The sequence below is a fragment of the Lathamus discolor genome, chromosome 2, assembly GCF_037157495.1.
Source record: "Lathamus discolor isolate bLatDis1 chromosome 2, bLatDis1.hap1, whole genome shotgun sequence".
Lineage (NCBI taxonomy): Eukaryota > Metazoa > Chordata > Aves > Psittaciformes > Psittacidae > Lathamus > Lathamus discolor.
Window position 1 is genome coordinate 55,246,474 of NC_088885.1, and position 20,247 is coordinate 55,266,720.

The 20,247-nt window shown below is 47.0% G+C and overlaps 1 protein-coding gene across 3 annotated transcripts in view; it reads left to right on the plus strand.

The window, feature by feature from the left end:
- LOC136008094 (mitogen-activated protein kinase kinase kinase 3-like) overlaps positions 1 to 19,150 on the plus strand; it is a 78,871-nt gene extending 59,721 nt beyond the window's left edge. For all 3 annotated transcript variants that reach the window (XM_065666884.1, XM_065666885.1, XM_065666886.1), the window contains 10 exons: positions 2,065 to 2,198; positions 4,914 to 4,987; positions 7,046 to 7,113; positions 9,015 to 9,107; positions 10,105 to 10,299; positions 11,159 to 11,307; positions 11,909 to 12,040; positions 14,623 to 14,752; positions 15,172 to 15,349; positions 16,580 to 19,150. In XM_065666884.1, coding sequence (XP_065522956.1) covers positions 2,065 to 2,198; positions 4,914 to 4,987; positions 7,046 to 7,113; positions 9,015 to 9,107; positions 10,105 to 10,299; positions 11,159 to 11,307; positions 11,909 to 12,040; positions 14,623 to 14,752; positions 15,172 to 15,349; positions 16,580 to 16,808 — 1,382 coding nt within the window. In that variant the 3' untranslated portion in view covers positions 16,809 to 19,150. The remainder of the gene's footprint in view (positions 1 to 2,064; positions 2,199 to 4,913; positions 4,988 to 7,045; positions 7,114 to 9,014; positions 9,108 to 10,104; positions 10,300 to 11,158; positions 11,308 to 11,908; positions 12,041 to 14,622; positions 14,753 to 15,171; positions 15,350 to 16,579) is intronic.
- Positions 19,151 to 20,247: the final 1,097 nt, after the last annotated feature.

Genomic DNA, 20,247 nt, shown 5'->3' on the forward strand with positions numbered 1-20,247 from the left:
GTGAGAGACCTCAGCAGTGCTGAGCAGACCCGCACCTCATCCTAGCAGTAACAGAAATGCTCAACAGGGCTAAGATACAGCAGTTTTACCACACCAAATCCTCTAGCAGCTTTTTGGAGCAAGAGCCACCCAAATGTCTTTAAGCTGCATTCTGGATTGACATCTGCTAAGCAAATGAGGTGATAATAATGCAGTGGTATGTCCAGGGTGCCCAAACTGTTAAATGGTTAAACGTTTGTTTATTTATCTTCAAAGAAAGGATGCCGTACTTCCCAACTGGTTTTGTTTTCAGGGCTGGTGGAAAGCCAGTTCATTATGAGTGCCGCAGCACTTGAGAGATTCTCCCCCTTGATCTTGGCATTACTTCAGTTGGACGTTTTTTGCTGTGTTCTTATCCTGCAGGAAATCTGTGAAGGAGAAAATAGGAAGAAGAAAAGAAGTAACTCAGTACCGTATGACTTTTATTTTTACAATCTGAGCACGGACTCTGGAGGAAGGCATACTATGGGACAGAGATATCAATGTATTTGGTGTAAATCCAGCAAACCTGATTTAGTGATCTTTAATGCTGGTGTGGCACTCTTCACATTAGAATCTTCTGAGGCATATCAGCTTAAGTGAAAGGTGGGAACTTGGATTTCTAATGTTGATCACACTGATGGACTTATGCCAGAGATTGATCTGGCACAGTAACTGTGATGTAGAATAGCAGCAGAAGAGGCAGAAACATTGTGTTGATTGATGAGCATTGACTTTTCACGATAGAATAGGCCCCTTCCTGGTACCTTTCTCTTGCAATATTGTGCTTAGCCTGAGCGTGTTGCTACCAAATGGTAGCAATGAACCCAAGAATTGGCAAGAGTACCATAAAAATGGAATCAAAGTGTAAAGAAACCCATCTCCATGTGCTTTCTAACTCTTCAAGGATGTGTGCTCTTCAGAAGTCTTCTTAAAAACAAGTTGTTGTGTTGTGTGAAGGCTCACATTGCACAATGCAGCCAGTTAAAGTTCCAGCACAGATGAGCATGGGCCTCCGTCAGCAATTTCTTGCCATGAAGCAGTGACAGCCCAGGGATGGAGGGGTGGGACTGCAGAAAGATAAGTGGAACCAAGCCTGTGTGAGGGCAGCGCTTCCTAAAGCCTGAATAGGCACAAGAAATCAGTTAGGGAGGATTTGAGGGAATAAGAAGAGGGGTGCTTAAGTACAAATCATAGAATCATAGAATAGTTAGGGTTGGAAAGGACCTTAAGATCATCTAGTTCCAACCCCCCTGCCATGGGCAGGGACACCTCACACTAAACCATCCCACCCAAGGCTTCATCCAACCTGGCCTTGAGCACTGCCAGGGATGGAGCACTCACAACCTCCCTGGGCAGCCCATTCCAGTGCCTCACCACCCTAACAGGAAAGAATTTCCTCCTTATATCCAGTCTAAACTTCCCCTGTTTAAGTTTTAACCCGTTACCCCTTGTCCTGTCACTACAGTCCCTGACAAAGAGTCCCTCCTCAGCATCCATAGGCCCCCTTCAGGTACTGGAAGGCTGCTATGAGGTCTCCATGCAGCCTTCTCTTCTCATTTCCATATAAGAAGTGTTTAAATGGTGTTGCACTAAGGTCACCCTAGCTGTTTCCCAAATTGCTGAACAAGAAGGCAGTGATGTGATTTGGGGGAAGGAAATGCCTGGAGGTCAAAGAGGAGAGGTCAGTTTGGAGTTTATGTTCTGCTTTTATATTGACTGATTGTAGCAAAACAGAACTCTGGAGTCCTTTTCTTTCTAGCATTGATAGAGCACCGGGATACAGTGCAGAGCTCTTAGAATCCAGGGTGTGTTGAAGGTCAAGTTTGCTAGATATTGTGCAGCCCCACAGTAACAGAGTATCCCTGTGGCAAAAGCTTTGTAGATGTACATAAACAGTATTGTGCTTCTAGCTCCTCTGTTCCCTTGGACACAAATTCAAACCCAGCAGCATCTCCAGGAGGTCTGTGATCACTGGAACAGGGTCTCTGGAAGGACTTGGATGTGGCAAGTCCTCTCCTTGACCCCTGCCTTTCCTGTTTCTAGGCTCTCTGCACACTGGCCGGAGCTCTCCGCCCCCAGGGAGCGTTCCTGAAGAGCAGCAGCAAATCGCTCGCCAGGGATCCTATACCAGCATCAACAGTGAGGGCGAGTTCATCCCTGAGACCATGGATCAGAATGTAAGTGGGGCTGGGGGGTGTGGGTTAAACCAGGACAGCAGCAGACACAAGGGAGGCTGCACTGTGAATGCCATTCCCATCATTAAAGACCCAGTTTGTGGGGCTCAGGCCAGCTTTTTCCAGGAATGGGTGCCCTCAGGCTTGATATGCTCAATAAACAGCAAGCCCAATTTCCAGGAACCCTAAAAGCCAGCTGCAGTGGTCAGGACAATGTGCTCAGGCACTTCAGGTAGCTCTGGAGAAGCATAGATGTGGGACATAAATGCACAGCAGCTGCCAGGTCCCTGTGGCCACAGCGTTCCTGGATTATGGGGACCACAAAGGAGTGTGCCAAGCAACGGATTGCCTGTGATTGCAACAGCCTGGGGATGTGAGCAGCTCTTGCTGCTTCCCTATGTGCTGTTTCTGCCTGAGCTCCAGTTACAGTCTTGGCTCTGCCTACAGCCTCTGTGGTTTTGTTTGTCCCTCCCCCATATATGTTTTTTTAACTCTCTCTTAATAAGGAGTTTGTATATTCTAATCCCTCAGTAATAAAACAGCAACTAGTTCTCCAGCACAGTGATGAGCAGTACCTCTTCCTCCAGTCAATTTGGTACCCATGATGGAGGAATCTGCAGTGTTGATGGACCAGAGGGGGAACAGCTTGTGCCTCCCTCTCAATTTACATCTCTCTGCTCAAGTTATAGGTCTGAAGAGCTTAGTATAGGTCCTGTGAAGTCAGCTAGGCTCGCTGTGCACACAGTTCATTCTTGCAAAGCTCTTGGAAAGGCAGGACCAGGATCCACAATTTGCAGGAGTGACAAGGAGGGACATCTGCTGAACACACTTCAGCAGGCTGCTGTGACTACCCCCAAGGATCTTGCCTTGGGAGAAATGCATTCCCTACACCCAAATAGCACCCACTAGCTCTGCTTTTGTGTGAAGGCTGTGCCAGTGTTTCCATGGCAAAGTTGTGTTTTCAACAGTTTATTATACAGCCATTAATAAAATAAGTCACTCCGGTTAAGTCTTGGCAGCATCAGAGTGCAGATGTATCTTGTGCTCCTTGCAGCCAAAAGTTGGCTTTCTATTGTTTTTGCATGCCTTCCAAACACGTTTGGTAGGATTAAGACAAACTGCATGCAGGGGGAGAGTCCCCATGAACCCCCCGGGGAGTAAAACAGCGCAGCTCCACTGGCTATTAATGCAGCCTTGTTAGCACTATCTGAGCTCTCAGCCTGCTCCTGGTGAAGGTTCCCAAGTGCTCTACTTGCCTTTCTCTAGCATCACGCTGTGGGTGGCCTGCTGCCCTTCTCTGCTGAATTAAGTTCAGGGAGAAGGGGATTTGGGGATTGTTTTTTGGGGGATTTCTTGGTGGTTCCTTCCTCCTCTTCTCATCGAACAGCCATGCTTTTCCCCATATGGGCTCTGCTCTCAGAGTGTGCTTGTGCTGCAGCTTCCAGATGTGCCTCGTAGAAAATCACTTACAGGCTGGTGCTTGCAGCCTTTTGGGGGATGCCCCTGTGCAAGCCTGTGATGTAATTGCGGTCTTTGCCTTGAGACCAGCTTGGCACATGAACTGAGCCTGAGTGTGGAGACTGCCTGAATTCCCAGTTTTATGCTTTTGAGAAATGAGTGCTTCAGCATTATTTTAACTGCTAGGAGAGACCTGGCATGGCTGGCAGCGGTGGAGACTGGGTTCTTGCAGAGATTTTGTTCCTCTCTGGCTAGTGCATTTTGAAGGGTGAGGCTTTGGGGTAAAAACTGGAAAGTGGAGCAAAAATCACACTTTCCAGTTGGGACTGGCCTGCCACAACAATGTGAGCTGTTATGGCAACCTGTTGAGGAGGTCTAACACAGGAACAGCACATGGAGAGGGAGGCTGTTGCTGTACAAAGAGAAGGAGGAGTGATACAGGTCAAGGAGCCAGCGAAGGGTGACTCCACGTGGTGTTTAACCCTCGTTGCTCAGCTTTCCCTGGATTGAGCTGGGCTTGGGGCTGGCTGTGGAGTAAGGGTTAGCGAGTGTTTGCTGTGGGTCTGCAGCCAGGAGGAAGCACTGTACAGACTGTGGCACAGCATGGGCCTGAGCAAGCTCTGCTGTGCGTGGAAGTGCTCATAGCCCCTAGGTTTACCACTCAATACAAAACCTCTATTGTTACTAACCAGCTATAAATAACCCCGTCTAGTACAATGTCTCATCCAGGAAGCAACACAAATGCAGCTTTTGACTCACTGAGCTAGTGAGAGCCAAGCCAGTTCTTCCAGCCAAAAGCCCTGATGATGCTTTGCTTATCACCAGGGAGGGAGGCTGGTCTTGTGTGCCAGGGCAGCAATCCTGGCTATGGTGCACAATGTCTGTTTGGCCTTGGGCACATCATTTGTGTCCTGACATACATATATTACTATTTTTCCCACAAATACTTTGAGCACTTTCTATCTCATTCACTTACCAGCATGCATTGCTCATCAGGGTGTTAATTATCTTTGCCTCAGTTTCCCTGCTAGCAAAAAGCAGTTGTAAGGAACAATAATCCAGAGAGGGCATCGTAAATAGATTTTCCCTGGGAAGAAAACTTTTGTTAGATTGAATCAAATCTCTGCTGGGTTTGGTATTAGCTGATGTAAATCAGCCAGCTTCACTGGAGCTTGTTGACCTTGCAGAGGTCTGCTAATACTGGAATTTGAAGAGCTACAGTGCATGGCTTTATTGTTTCCCATTTTCTTTCACTATTAGATGCTTGAAGCTTTTATCAGCCCCGATGATTCACTGTCTGGGAGCTGCCAATCGCTGGACAGGTCTGTGGACAGGTGAGTCCTGCGTGTCACCATCTTCACAAGCTTAAATGCAGCCTCTGAGTTACAGCAGGAGTGGAGCAGGGTCAGTGGCATCCCATGAGGTTCTTCTTGGGATGAGGATGCACTTGAGCAAAACAAAGCTATCTTGAATGCTGAAAACCAGATCCCAGCATGGACATCTCTGTGATGGTGTGATTTGAATTGTAGTAGCTGGACAAAGTACCTGGGGATCTGCGGACAGCTTGGCTTTGTGTGCCCAGGTTTTCTGCTTCAGTCAGATCCCTCTCCTACCCTTCTGTCTTTCTGCAGTCACCAGGTCAATACTCCATGTATTAGCTTCTCCATCCCTCCTCCTCCTTGGGCATGCTGTGTGTTTTCCATTGACCAATTTTAAGTTTGGCAGGCCCTGTGCTCTGCCAGCAGCCACAGATGTGTCAGTCAAGGTGCTGAGGACACCAGACAAGCAACAACTAAGTTTAGCTTCTCAGCAGGAAGCAACTAGGACACATTGTACTAGCACAGACTGCAGTTCAATAGTTGGTGAGGCTGGTTGGTCCGAGCTCACACGTGCAAAGCAACTGTATGGTTGCTGCTGTGCATGGTAGGCTGTGTATAAGACACAGTGTCCCTTTGGGAAGTAATATATATTTTTTTTTCCATCTGCATCAAAGATCCCTCCCTCCCCCCGCCTTTGCTTTTGCTATACAGCATCAAGGCTGTGTTCCAGCAGGTCTGCACTGCATTGATTTGATTGTGTATACTGCTTTGGGTTTGCAGGTCTGAGTGTTTTGGATCTGTCTCAGCATCAAGGTCCATTTCCTTTTTGTGGCTTTTAATAATTTCCTGTGAAGTATTTGCTCATTGTTACAGCTGTATTGAAGCTGGATTCCTTGTGCTCCCAACTTCTAAGCCCCAGCTTTGCTTTTACACAGACTTTACTAGGAAGAATCCGCAACAGAGCTCGGCCTGGTTGTAACACTTTATTGTAAAGCGAGAGCAGAGTGTTCGATGTTTTCAGGAGGGTAGTATGGCTTGATTTCACATATAAATAAGCAGGAAACTGTGTTCAGTCATAGGGTGTAGGAGTTGGAAAATGCATGAGGAGGGCTATATCATTCAAAGGCAGAAAGAGGAGTAAGTGTGGCTATTCCTGCAAAGATATAACTGAGCCTTTGCAGCCAATTGCTTGAGATGGAATTAGCCTTGTCAAGAGAGCAGAGTTAGTCACTGGGCATGGTGACCTGTCTGATGCTAATAAATAACATGGCAAATCCTTCTTTTCCACAGCAAGCCTGCCGTGATCAGCTTTGACATGAGTACATGTCAGAGCGCTTTACAAAGCAGATTTGTGCTGCTATGCCCATTTTATTAAAAGGGATAGTGGAAAAGCAAGCTACCCAGATTACTCTGTTGTTCCTTAGAGAGGCTGTGGGGTGAAATCAGGATTGCTGAGATCCTTGCAGTGCTTTGGCATCCTCTCAATGTAGTTTAAAGACTTTGAACATCAAAGCACCAATCCTGCACTCTCCTTCCTGAAAGTGTGCCCAGTGGTGGTATGGACCCTTCTGCATGAGGAAGGTGGGTGATGATATTGCAAAGAAGGGGAAACCTGCGTAAATTATGGGTGATTGAAGGACTCCAATGTGTGCATCTAAAGCAACTAAGCAATGTTGAAAGAAAGCAGGGTTGTACAGTTGAATACTTGATGTTGAGGGAAGAGAAATCTGCAGCCTTCCTTCTGTACTACCTTATGCATAGGTGTTACAGTTTTTGGCTGCTTGCTTTCAGCCTGGTGACTGGTTTTTTTCAGCATCCATTTTGTTTGCCACAGGAACAAGCTGTGATCCAGAAAAAAAACCAGTCTTTATTCTTGTGCAGCTTGAGGATGAGAGCTCAGTTGGGTAGACTCCGCTGATCAGTGATCAGTCCATCTTGTGGTATAGTCTGTCCTTTCTGTGTGTAACCACTTCCTAATTCATTCTTCTGATATAATGAAGTGCCTTTCTGATATAAAAAGCAGTCTTTCTGATATAATTAAGTGTATCCTTCGTTTTTCTTACCCCTTTGCAGCCCTCCCTTCACCCAAACCCCTGTTCCTGGAAGGAAGACCCATCCCAAAGACAGTCTTGATTGCATGGGTAAGCACTCTGGAAGGCTTGTATTTGCTTAAAAGTATAAAAAGCTGAAAGTATAAAAAGTGGAAGAGAGCCTGGATAAAGGCCATTAAAGAGATGGCATGAAAAGTAATTAAAAAAAAAATCAAGCAAACTAGCTCCATAGCTTAGGTTACATTTCAAAAATGACCTCTGCAATGATCAAACATGAATGTCCTCTAAAATCAAAAGACTCAGAGCATCAAACACAGGCAGGGTTCCTCTTCAACCATCATTAACCCTTAACCCTTCTCAGCTGTGCAGCAGTGGTAGTGGTAGCACTGAAGAACCTTTGAGCCTGGTTCAGGAATTGGTTTCCAGCAACAACAGTGCAAACTGGATAGCAAGGGCCCTGAGGTAAACAGATGCAAGCAAGTTGAAACATCAGAGATCTGTGTTGGAAGAAGTTGCTGAAGGGGCCTTGCTCTTGTGTTTGGAGACAGCTGCAAGGTGCTGACAGCTGAAAACAGCCTTGTAGGATCACCTTTTGTCTCTGTTATTAGTACACGTGAGTTGCATTTGCAGGGTCCTGACTTCCTACATAGCAAAACCTGAGTCCCGTGCTCTCTAGGGAGTTATACTTTTCCACTTACATTAATAATTGTAATCATGCAAATGCTGTTGGAGAAAAGCGTATTGGTAAGTTGCAAGGTTACTGCTTAATCGCTTATAAACATCCAGCTGGTTAAGTCATGGAAACTCTGGAGTATTGCAATGACTTTCACTATTAAAAATGAGAAGATGGCAGTCAGCCTGTGGCATGATAACTCATTCCTGGCCTAAGGCAGGATTTCTAGATTGAACTGTAGAGATGAAGCTGCTGTCAGTGCACGATGCTTTAGGTTTTAATACATCCCCAGTGGTAGGGGAGGCATTTTGCTATGAGACACCACTCCATCGTTGCTCACATATGGCTCGCTCAGAACCTCTTGCCCTGTCCTTGTTGCTTTTCTTGCTGACCATATCTCAGCCGTTATGCACTCTTGTTGAGCGCTGCTGTAATGGGGAAATCATGTTGAAGTGCAGCAGAGGCCAGGAGCAGTCTCCAAGGAGTGGCTGCTGGCCCCAGGCTAAGACAAACAAACAATCAGAACAGACTGTGTCATTAGAGTTGGATGGAGGAAAAGCAGCAGGTGAAAGATGGAGGAGCAGTGGCAGATATTTTAAACTCAAGTTATTCAGTGCTACCAGCAATGGCTTCCCGTGCTGGGTTGTTTTTTTTTTCAGTTCAAAAAATATGTCTGTATCTTGCATGTCCATCCATGTCTCTCCTAATCTTGTATCTACTATAAACTCTGATGGTCTTCAATCACTTCTGTCTTTTTAGCATTTAAGCAAAGTAAATATAAAGGTTTGGAGCTCAGGAGGTGTAAATTGGTCTCTGGCTTTTAGAGGTCAGGAGCTGCATCTGAGAAGAAAGAGGGCAGAGATTATTCAGCATTAACCGAGTGCTGTATTATTGCATTTCCCTGGAAAAAGCTGATATAAAAGCAAAGGTTTTGGAGTAAATGGATCTGGACCTGACTCTGCCTGGCAGTTCTGTCTCCACACTGATTTTTGCATTTTCCTTGTGCAAAGAAGAAGTCTTGTAAACCAGGCTTGGTCTATGTTAATTCCCTGCCTTGTATTTGAACAGTGCGGGCCAGGGTCCATAAAGTGAGCAGTTAAACCTCTTTGCTGTAGGGGGGACCAAGACCACTGTGTCTCACCCATATTTTCCACTAAGGAGTGTGTGACTGTGGACAGATTTCAGAGGGATCCTTGGGGAATGTGTGGTCATGTGAATAAACAGCTTGTCACCTCATTCTTACCTTCCCGTAAGAAGTGTTCTGGCCATTTGATTCTGACCTGAACTCAGAAACATGTGTCTTCTTCCCTCCTGTCAGATTTTGATATCCCGTTCTGCGAGAGGTTTGGGAAAGGTGGGACCTTCCCGAGGCAATACCACCTCTCCCAAAGTCGCAAGGACTACAGCGATGGTAAGACAATGATGTAGGGCTGGGGAGGGAGGTGCTCAGTCCAGGATCCAATGCTTGTAACAAAGCCTAGGGCTGGAGAGACTTGGGAAGGAGCTGTTTCTAATAGAGGGAGAACCACCAAGTAATCTGGGACTCGCTTGTGCATTCTGCAGAGCATCTTCTGTGTGACCTTGTGGGTCTGCTCTTGGGAAGTGCTGAGCATCTAAAGCATGCATGAAAGTCGTTGTTCAGCTCCTCCTTAGCCACATGGATGATTGGCTTTTCTCATCCCTGGCAATATCAGCCTTTCTGTTCCCCTGAATTGCTGGGTAGTGAGGATGTTGGCTTGTGAGCTTTACTGCAGATTTCTCACAGAGCTGCAGGAAATCCCATAGCAATTTCAGAGCAGCAACATCTGTTCACATCTCTGTTTTAAGCTGGTGAGCTCTGAGCTTTGGGAACCACTCTGTCACCTTGCTGCTCCTTCATTCACTATATGAGACTGAAAGTGGTGGGAGGCAGAAATGAGTAAGAACCAAATTCCCTTTGGAAAAAACCACCACCCAACCTGAAGACATTCAGACAGCATATTGAGCCTACCAGAATGAGCTCCATCTCTCACTGACACCACCCTTGTGAAAGCAGTTATCATGAGATCTGGCACTCTTGTGTGGTCATTTCTATTGTGGACTTAGGGGATGGCAGGGATAATTTGCAGTGTAAATCCGTGCCTGTTCAGAGTTGAATTGTGATTAACAACCAATAAAAACCCCTAATGTAATTAAACTGTTTCAAACCCCTCTTGAAACATCTGCATTAGATGTAATGCCTGCTGTTAACAACTCTTAAATCAAATTTAAAATGTTCACAGGGCTTTGCTTCAGTTTCATCAAGCTTGTTTTGTTTAATTTGAAGAGGTGCATCACTGGATCTGGGCAGTGATGTGAGAAGGTGGTGATAGGTAAATGCTAACTGGTGTGTGCATTCTTGCCATGACTCTCCCCATTTCCTCCTACAGGCCGGCGGACTTTTCCTAGGAGTTACTTCCCACAGGAGAACCTGTTTCAGCTTGTCCCTTCTAGCCGAACCAAGAGCTTTAATGGGGACAGCAAGCTCAGCACCTTGCAGTACGATGAGTACAGGCCCAAATGGAGGAGCAATTGTGAAAAAGGTCTGCAAGTCTTCAGCACCTCCCCTACGAAAGCTAGGAACTGTAAGTGAATCAAAGCCATGGGTGTCTCAGTACACGTGGGTCTCATACAAAATCAAGTTAGTGTCACCTGCTGAGTTACTGGGCATCAGCTGAGCTAACCACGTGTGTGTGAATGCACTCTGATTCCACTCCTAGTACAAGGCACAGTGTGCTAGCTTGTGTCTCAATGAGGAAGGTTTAATACAGTACACTGTATCTCAACTTGGCCTTGAGCTGAGAGCACGTGTGGGGTCAGCTGGTGTTCATCACTTGCTGAGTTGCAGAAAATTGCTTGTCTGTTGGACTGTGTGCTCATGCAGCAGAAACTTCCAGGAGACTTGGGTGCATTTGCTCGCACATCCTAGAGACTCCGTTCTTTGACTTACATTACTGTCGCCCCAGCGCCCAAAGATCATGTGCAGGCTGCTCTGGAATTGCAAGGCTGTCCATGCTATAGGAATTGGTGCATTCTGGATATGTTCAGTGGTGGATAACCTAGGAATGACCAGTGAGATTAAACTCTTTACTGGTCCCTGCCTGTGTTGCTGCTCAGCTATGCTGTATCCTGCTAACTGTTCCAATAGCAGAGGAAAGAAAGTCCAACATTGGCTAAGACAGCAGTTTTTGAAGGAAAGACTGAAAGAAATGTGACTTTTCTGGGACTTGTTTCTGCTTTATGCTAATGCAGACTGGGAGACATCCCCCTCACACACACCAGTAGCACTAATGCAGTTAAAACTAGTTTGTCATGGTGTCCCTGGGAGGGAAGGGGCTTGCTGCCTCTTCGCAAGCCTGATCTGCTCTGTACAGGTTCAGATGGACCCTGATGACGAGGTCTCCCTTATGTGCTCTTCTCTCAACTCTGTCATCTCTCATGTAGCCCTGCAGGCACCTGTGAACTGGAGGCTGGGGAAGCTGCTTGGAAGAGGGGCTTTTGGGGAAGTTTATCTCTGCTACGATGCTGACACTGGCCGGGAGCTGTCAGTGAAGCAGGTGCCTTTTGACCCTGACAGTCAAGAGACAAGTAAAGTGAGTACAAGGGCAGGACTGTGTTCTGCAACATGTTGGGGAATAGTGGGCTGGAGGCTGAATGAAGAGGTGTCAAAGAGGTCCATGTTCCTGATGGAAGGCAGTATACGGAGACAGTGTGTGGTGTTTGCCCTCTCCAGAGTGATCCGCAATGGTTTGTGGCACCAGTCAGCATGCCCTGGTGACTTCTTTACGTCTTAGTTTCTTTCACCAGGTTTCTCCTGCTCTGTCTCAGGTGTCATCTCTCACAGGTCTGTCTGCTCTTTCCTCAGTTTTGGCTGCCTTGCTTCCTTCGCCACCTTCTCTGTGTGGGTACTGTATTGGCTTTGCTAGTATCTGCATTCACACCTTTCCAGAAAAACTCCTTGAGCACAAGTAGTAATAAGTAAAACTATCTCAAAGCCAAGCCCTTGTGTATCCTATCTTTTTTCCTTACCTTTTCCTTAGGGCAGTGCTTCTCATTTGACCCTTACGTGGCTGATGTCCTTGTGGGCAGCTTCACAGGTGTTAGGAACAGAGTGCTCAGCACTAAGCAGTGTTTGGATAATATTCCCAAAGTAACCATTCCCTTTCATCACAAAGCATGTCTGTTTTGTTGCAGGAAGTTAATGCCTTAGAATGTGAGATTCAGCTGTTGAAGACTCTCCGCCATGACAGGATAGTGCAGTACTATGGGTGCTTGCGGGATCCTGAGGAGAAGAAACTCTCTATATTTGTTGAATACATGCCAGGGGTAAGTGCAGTTCCTGATGAAGGTTGTCCTAAGTGACAGAGAACAGGTTTAGACTGCCCTGGAACTTCGTGAACTTTGGAGCTGGAGTTCATTGATCTGCTTTATATCTGAAAAGCCAAACCAAAGCAGCGGATGCACCCCTGAGGCTTGAGAAAGCTTAGGTTGTAAGCCACATGTCATGAGTGAAGCCCCTTAACATGCACTGGTTGAAATCAAAAGCTTTGAAGGCAGGTTTTAGGTTTGAATCCTGGAGCAGGGTGTGTTTACAGTCTGGAATCTGAACTTGGTGAATGTGGAACATGATCTAGATCTGGCTCCAAACATTGTGGCCTGAGCCCATCCTTAAATATTTATTGCAAATCTCTGTAGGAAAAGCTAATAGTACAACTGTCCACCCACAGCTGTCACCAATTATTTATGGATCTAGGCATGTGTATATGAAAACCACTGTTGCTCACTTGTAAGTCTTCTCCTGTTCAGGACAGAACTTTGTTGGTAGCATTATCCTCTCGTGCACGAGCGGCTTCAGTTTGTAACTTCGCTGATATAGGATGAAATAGCCCTAGGGAAAGAGAACATCGGAAAGCTTTGAGATAGTCTAAGCTGGGGCTGGAGAATGTACGCAGATTAGTGGAACATCTCTTTCTCTGTTTGCAAGTGTGTGAATTACATCTAGACAAAGTCGTCGGTTGGTATAAGCCCACAGAATGCTATTTACATTGCCGGAGGTTCTGTTCTCCTAAGTCCCTCCTGTCTAGCTGGATTCATTCCCCAGAGTGTGGGAGAATAAGCCCTTGTTTATACAGAGATTTGTAAGGTCAGAAGGGACTATGAAGTCATCTGGTTGCAAAGCATTTTGGTCATTAAATAAACGTGCTAGAACCTCTCCTAACGCATCTTGCGTGTGAGTAATCAGGTGGACTTTCATGCTGTGGGCAGGTGAAAGCAGCACTTTCAGGCTTTACTACTAGGCATGGACCCAGAGGAGTAAACCCTGGGAGCTTTGGCAATCCCCTTGCTGCTTTTTCTGCAGCATGCTGATGTTTGTTAGCAGCCAGGAAACCAACACTTGGTGCTGGGGCAGTGTCCAGCAGGGCTGGAAGTTGAATGTTTGTTTTTTTAAATGATAAACCAGAGCTCTGACCAAATACAGATTGACTTTCATGCTGCAACAACAGCTTATTTCACAAAAGCACTCTGGGCTTTGGTTTCCAAGGCCAGTGGAAGTGAACAAGTTCCCAAACCTTGCAGGACAGCAGCTCTGCAATGCTGGGTCTGGCCAAGTTCTGGTTTAACACAGCCAGCTTGGAAAAAACTCTTCACAGCGCGGAGGCTGGGTGCACCATTAACCTGGCATTCTTATGACTGCGCCTGTTAAATAGCCGACTTCTGCCCTGTCCAGAAGCTACTTTTCAATTTATGCTTGGAAAGCGATGATCTGTTTAACCACAGGCCTTGAAGACCCCATTTCCCTTTCTTGTTTGATGTTCCCCATCAGAGTGAGGGAGGATAGGATAAGAATGGTTGGTTGGTTGTGGGTGCAGGAACATACCTTGCATACAAGTTGTATGAGGGGTAATTTCAGAGCATCTTGGGTTACTCAGCTGCATTGCAAAGGGGAAAGCAGAGGGTCCCCCCCCCCCCCCAGGATCACTACCAGCCTCAAAGGAAGGCCAAAACAGTAGCTGGACAGAGCAATAGCAGAGGAGGGTGGATATGGAAAAGCTGATACAGTTCAAGTGACTGCCTTGCAGCAGAGCAGCCCACTGTTCCCTGAACAGAAGGACTGTGGCAGTCTCGGATCAACCCCAAAGCTGCAGGACAGGCAGAAACAGGATGAGTTTTCCCTCCTGCTTTCCAGCTAACCTGAATACTGGAGGTAGAGCTCTGTGTGTTCTCTCTGATTAAACCCCAAATCTGCTTCTGGTTCTTCCCTGCTAAAACCCAGCTCTGGCATAGTGAAGGACATCCATTTCCAAGTGGACAGAAATTAGAGCTTAAATTGAAGGGGTGAACCTCTTGCAGATGGCAGACATCTGCACCCCTGCTTTTTTAGCTCTTTGATCAATAAAATCAGACTTCAGTAGAAGCCTGCGTGCTTGGGTCAGAAATTGAAGTCCTTGCAAATTGTTTACCCCGGGTCTTACTGTTGAAGGAGTCTGCTGTGGGGCTGATCATGTCTGCTTCATGGCAGTGGGTACTCCTTGCTATAAGAAACTCGGGGGGGCAGGACTCCAGAGAAGACTGTCTAGTGGAGTTGATCCTCTCACTTGAGTGGTAACTCCTCATCAGCTCAGTCCTTCTCCGTGAGCTATTGGTGATATCTAGCCACTAGAGGGGGAAAAAGATCTGTAGTGTTGGCAGAAGGCAGCACTGATACACACCAGACAGCAGAACTTTTTCTCCAGTGGAGTCTGGTACATTGAGGACAAGACTTTGTTTCATTGAGCACTTTGTGGATTTTCATCTTGCTGTTTCCACAGCAGAGAGGGGTTTTTTTTGAGTTGGAAGATACAGTTGTTGAAAATGTGCAGTGGTTCTGTTGGTCCTTACGTTTGGTGCGTGTTGTTTCTATGTAACAGGGCTCAATAAAGGACCAGCTAAAAGCTTACGGTGCTCTGACCGAGAATGTCACACGGAAGTACACCAGGCAGATCCTGCAGGGCGTTTTCTACTTACACAGCAATATGATTGTCCACAGGGACATTAAAGGTGAGTAGGTAACAGAGAGGATTTGTTCAACCCAACCTCCCCCTGCCCCAGTATAAATTCTTATGCAGAATGTAGTGATGGAATCTGGTAAAGCGCTTTTCCTTCTGACCTTCAGCAGCTTGAACATATGATCTGTCATATGTACAGCAGCTTGAAGATGATCTGTCATCTCCCATTCACTGCTCCCTTTTGGAAACCTGGTGAGTGAGGAGATGCTGGTGAGAGTCAAACCTCTCAGACAGCAGCTGCCTTAGGAGAGAAGGATTTTATATTATGGCAGGTCCAGCCCCACCAAGGCCCTTTGGGGCCCTTCATGATGGGCTCTTTGCCAGTGCCCTTGTTGCTGTCCTTGCTGTAGCCATTTCAGTTCAGGTTGCTGCTTCATCTCTTGGTGGTTTTGTTTTTGCTTTTCACCTCAGGTGCCAATATTTTGAGAGATTCTGCTGGAAATGTGAAACTTGGAGATTTTGGGGCCAGCAAACGTATTCAAACCATCTGCATGTCTGGGACTGGGATTAAATCTGTCATGGGAACACCATACTGGATGAGCCCAGAGGTTATCAGTGGAGAGGGCTACGGAAGGAAAGCTGATGTATGGTAAGGAATACAATAGAAACCCCACCACTGCCATTTAAATCTAACAAACAGTCCATTTGGGAAGTTGTAATGGGAGCAACAAGCATAGCTAGTGATTGGAAGATGGAGCAGTGTGAAGGATGGAAATAGGAGCTGAATGTTAGGACCAACTATGCAGATATCGAGAGGGTGCATGTAGTAGCTGAAGGTTGCGAAACAGGAGCACTTAGAATCACAGCTTGCTTTTGGAAGTTCTTATATGTGAGGGTCATGTGCAGCTTGACCCCATAGCAGCTCTTTAATTCTGGAAAGCCAGTTGATAACAAAGTTTGCTGAAAGAGCTGTTGAGTTTTGGTGGCCCTGATTTTAGGTTAGCTAAAACCTAGGCTCAGGGGATCTTGTGCAGCCTCTCAAAATCTGCTGCTGGGTGTTTTCATGTGGCTCAGGCACAAAGAAAACCAAATTCACTGGCTGCTTTTGAATGGTTGGATGTGTGGAGGATGTCAGCTGGAGCCTGAAAGAGTTGCGATAACACTACTAATCCTCCCAGTAAATGAGGAGGAAGCCCTCTCTTTGCAACGCGCTTTCTGTTACATGCCCAAGTAAGCAGGGTCAACAAAAACTAGTCAGGCAGCCATGTACCCTGTACCACCTCTCTAGCTGATAGAAGGGAAATGTGGTTCAGTTTCTTACGAGCAGCCCTGAATGGAGGTGGCAGGGAGTGTCCCTGCTGTGACCATGACTCCTTAGCAAGCACAGGGAAACCTTTCGGGCACTTGCTGCTCATCTGTGCTCCTTTTTCAGGTGCACTTTGGAGATGAAGTTGGATGTAGGCAAACATTTAATTCTGGCTATTCATACATTCATTCATACATGCTATTAATGAAACAATGGTGTCTAGACTCGTGCCTGGGTTTCCCTTAAGAGGATGCTCCAGTAATGTCTCTCGCATGCTCCTATCAAACTTAGTATCTGTCAGTTAACGTAGGTAGAAAAGCCACCAGCTTCAGAGCAAGGCTTGCAAGTTCACTCCTGCTGGTGGGAGGGAGAGCCCAGTTCCAAGGACTTGCATGAACAGTGAGTTTCAGGGGGCTGTGTGTTCCAGAGATGTGCGCCCATCACTCATGTGGCTTTGCTCCCCGCAGTCCATCCATTCAGGTGCAGTCTTAGAGCTGATTAGACTTGAGAGGCACAGCCACCACCCCAGTGCGCTTCCTTCCATCTCACCCCTGTGTCTTGACGTTGTTGCAGGAGCGTGGCCTGCACCGTGGTGGAGATGTTAACAGAGAAGCCGCCGTGGGCAGAGTTCGAGGCCATGGCGGCTATTTTTAAGATTGCCACCCAGCCGACCAAACCCCAGCTCCCCGACAGTGTCTCCAACTCCTGCCGCAACTTCCTCGAGCAGATCTTCGTGGAGGAGAAGCGGAGGCCAACAGCCGAGGACCTGCTGAGACACCCCTTCGTCAACTGCGGGCTCTGAGCCCCCGGCACTGGGGATGGGGAAACGCTGGTGGGAACGGGGTGGCCGCCAGACTCTCTGTGCTCTACGGTTCAGACCTCCATCCTGGGCTGTCCTGGCGGTGGCCCCCATAGGTCCCTTCTTACTCGTTGCTGGCTCGGCACCCGCTGTGTTGTTGGATTTCCAAGCTGCTGTCAGGATTATTGGCACCAGAATTCAGAGTGAGGGATTTCCCAGACTGTGTGAGTGCTGGCCTCGGACCAAGTAACTTTCTTGCTGCCAGCGATAAGGGGGTCATCCCCCCTCAGCATGTTACTTATCTCTCGGGGAAAGTGCAGCAAATGGGATCTGTCCTCCGCCACAGCACAACAGTGATGCTGGCAACATCCCCGGGACAGTAGATGCATAAGATGCTCAGTGGCGATCACCACCTTTTGCAGGAGAACAGACAGGGGCTTCAGCCAAGCCGAAGGAGATGATCCTCAGACCACAGAGTCGGGGGGACCTGCACGTCCCCGTTCACAAGGGGACCGAACCCTCCTGGAGGTCGTGGGACCAGCCCACATCTCCAGGCAGGGCAGCATTTAATACTGTTCTGTGCCTTAAGCGGTTACAATCAAGGAGTGATGCTCGACTCGACGCAAAGCACAGGGTCGGGTGCGATGATGCAGCAGCCGTGTTGACTTTGCCTTTGTGTATGTGTGTGCATGCGTGTGTGTGTGACTCTTGGAAGAAGGGGTCCTCTCGGGGTGCAGGAGGTCTCTGTGGGGTACACCCATGGACGGATGCCCAGGACCTCTGCCACGGGCTGTGTGGAGGGATGTTTAAATGCTGTCAATGCCTGCAGCTGAGCATCAGACAGTTCTTGTTAGGAACCATCAGGCTTCAGGTGGGAGCTGGAGGATGTCTTGGTGAGGATGCTCTCTGCTCACAGCCCTAGCCCTGCTAGCCTGTACCTGTGCTGCTACACTGAGTCTGGAGGGTTGCCAATACATTGTGGAAGCAGAGCTGCAGGAGGAGCCCAGTGGGTCTCCAAATAACCTAAGCAGAGAGAAACAGAGCCTGTTGATCTGGACTGCCAAGGGCTGGATGCCTTCTCCAGGCCTTGTAGGACCAGCCCTGGGATCAGGGAAGAGGGATATCATCTCCATGGTGGTGCCCAAGGCAGCAGCTGCAGGGCCATGAAGCTGCAAACCAGAAGAGAGTTATGTGAGTTGAGGGCAGCTGGAAACAGATTTCTTCCCACAGTATATTTGAAGCTGTAGGAGAAAATAGGCCAGTTGTGAGCTGCAAGCAGTACCCTGCTGGGAAACTGGGCAGGGAGCATGCACAGAGTCCTTGGAAGCTAATGACAATATGGACAATAGCTGTGTCCACCTGGCCCAGCAAAGGGTTAAATACGCAGCTACCAGGAGGTTGCTGTCTTCATGCCAGTGGGTGAAAACATACTGTTTCTAATTGGAAATGAAAAGCGTTGCTTGGACTGAAGAGGAAGTTGGGGGATTGGTGTGCTTTGACATGTCCTTGGATCCTTACACGTGGAAGAAGAGATCAAGACTTTGCACGGCGGGTGTGCCAGTGGGAGCCTTTGCTTGTCCACAGCTCAGAACAGAAGCAAAAATCAGAGCTATTCCAGTTTAAAAATAAAACACTGGTATGGTCAGGGAAAATGAAGGGAAATAGCTCGAAGGATTCCCTAGAAACTTCCCTGCAAAGCTGCAGAGGCCAGTTCTTGCCCAGGCTGGGCTCTGGTGAAGCCAGTCTGACACAGCTGATGGGCAGCTCTCTTTGGGAAGGGGGGGTTTAAAGTCGCCTCCTTCCTCTGGGTGGGAGTGAAAAATTTCGTTCTGTGAATAGGACCAAATCCATCATCCGTTTGTTTGGTAATATGGACAAAAAGAAAACAATCAGTGTTGCCTGGGGAGGGTTTTCTCAGAAGAGGGTAACGAGATGTGTTTTCACCAAAGCTAAAAAAAAAACCACAACCAAACCAAACCGTTTTTAAGCTGCTTTCTCTTCTTTCATTGAATCTCTTTGGGTTTGATTTTCTCAGCCTTTGGTGGCAGGTGGGTGCTTTCCTTCTTTCCAAAACTTGGAGAGCAAAAGTAAGCTCTCAGCTGCCCTGAGCTGGGGCTGCCCCCAAACCCCCTCAAAGCACCGGAATCCTCCCGTGGATGAATGTGGCTCGTGTGTGCGTGCACATGTGTGCACATATGTGTGCCATGTGTGTGTGTGCGACTCACTCCTCAGGTGCCTGTGCCTTTTTATTTGTTTGTTAAAACCCGTGCAGTGTTCTGATGTACAGAATGAAACAGGAAAAGAGAATGTAATATTCTGCCATGTAAAGCTGGGGTTTTTTGGTTTTTGCTTTGTTTTTCCTTGATTTTGTTCCGGTTTGCCTGTAGCTCAGTGGATTTCCCTCTGCACTGCACTGTCAGGGTCCTGCTGGGAAATGATTTTCCCTGGGGGGTGGAGGCTGGAGTGGCCCTTTCGTGTCCCCTGGCAGCGGAATGGGCTCGGGCCACCAGGGAGGCAGAGGACAGGGCCTGAGGGGTCGAGGCAAGGCTGGTGGTTCCTGGGGCTTACCCGACACCATCCAGCAGTGCAGGGCTCTGCGCGCCCTTTGGTCCTGGCGTCCCGCTGTGCGCAGATGCCCCAAGCACACACAGTTACATGGTTTGGAGTATTGATTTTTAATTCTAAAATTTCCTTTTATTTATTCTCACTGGTGCTTTGTCCCTGGTGGGGTTTCCTTTTGTTGTTTCTTCTTTCCTTTTTCCTCTTTTCTCTTTCGCCTGTTTTTTCCCCCCATTTTTTCCCTTTTTTTCTTTTTCCCTTCATTGTTTTCCAGTTTTCCATTTCCCCCAGTTTTTCCTGTTTTCCTTTTTTCCGTTTTTTCCCCAATTTTTCTTTTCCTGTTTTTCCTCTGTTGGTTTTTTTGTTTGTTTTTTCACATTTTTTCTTTTCCCGTTTTTCCTCCATTTTTGTTTTTCTCGTTTTTTCCCCATTTCCCCCCTTTTTCCTGTTTTTTCTTTTTGTCCTGCTTTTTCCCATTTTTGGTTTGTGGGTTTTTTTTTTTTTTGCATGATTTTGTTTCATTTTTTCTCTTTTCTTTTCCTGTTTTCCCAATGTTTCCCGCTTTTCCTTTTTTTTTTTTTTTTTACTTTTTTCCTATTTCCCTTGTATTTATTTTTCGCGTTTTTTACCCATTTTTCCAGTTTCCACGGTTTTTCCCTTTTTCCTGTTTTTTCTTTTTGTCCTGCTTTTTCCCATTTTCGGTTTGTGTTTTTTTTTTTTTTTTGCATAATTTTGTTTCATTTTTTCTCTTTTTTTTTTTCCTCTTTTCCCAATGTTTCCCACTTTTCCTTTTTTTTTTTTTTTTTTTTTTTTTTTACTTTTTTCCGATTTCCCTTGTATGTATTTTTCCCGGTTTTTACCCGTTTTTCCATTTTCCACGGTT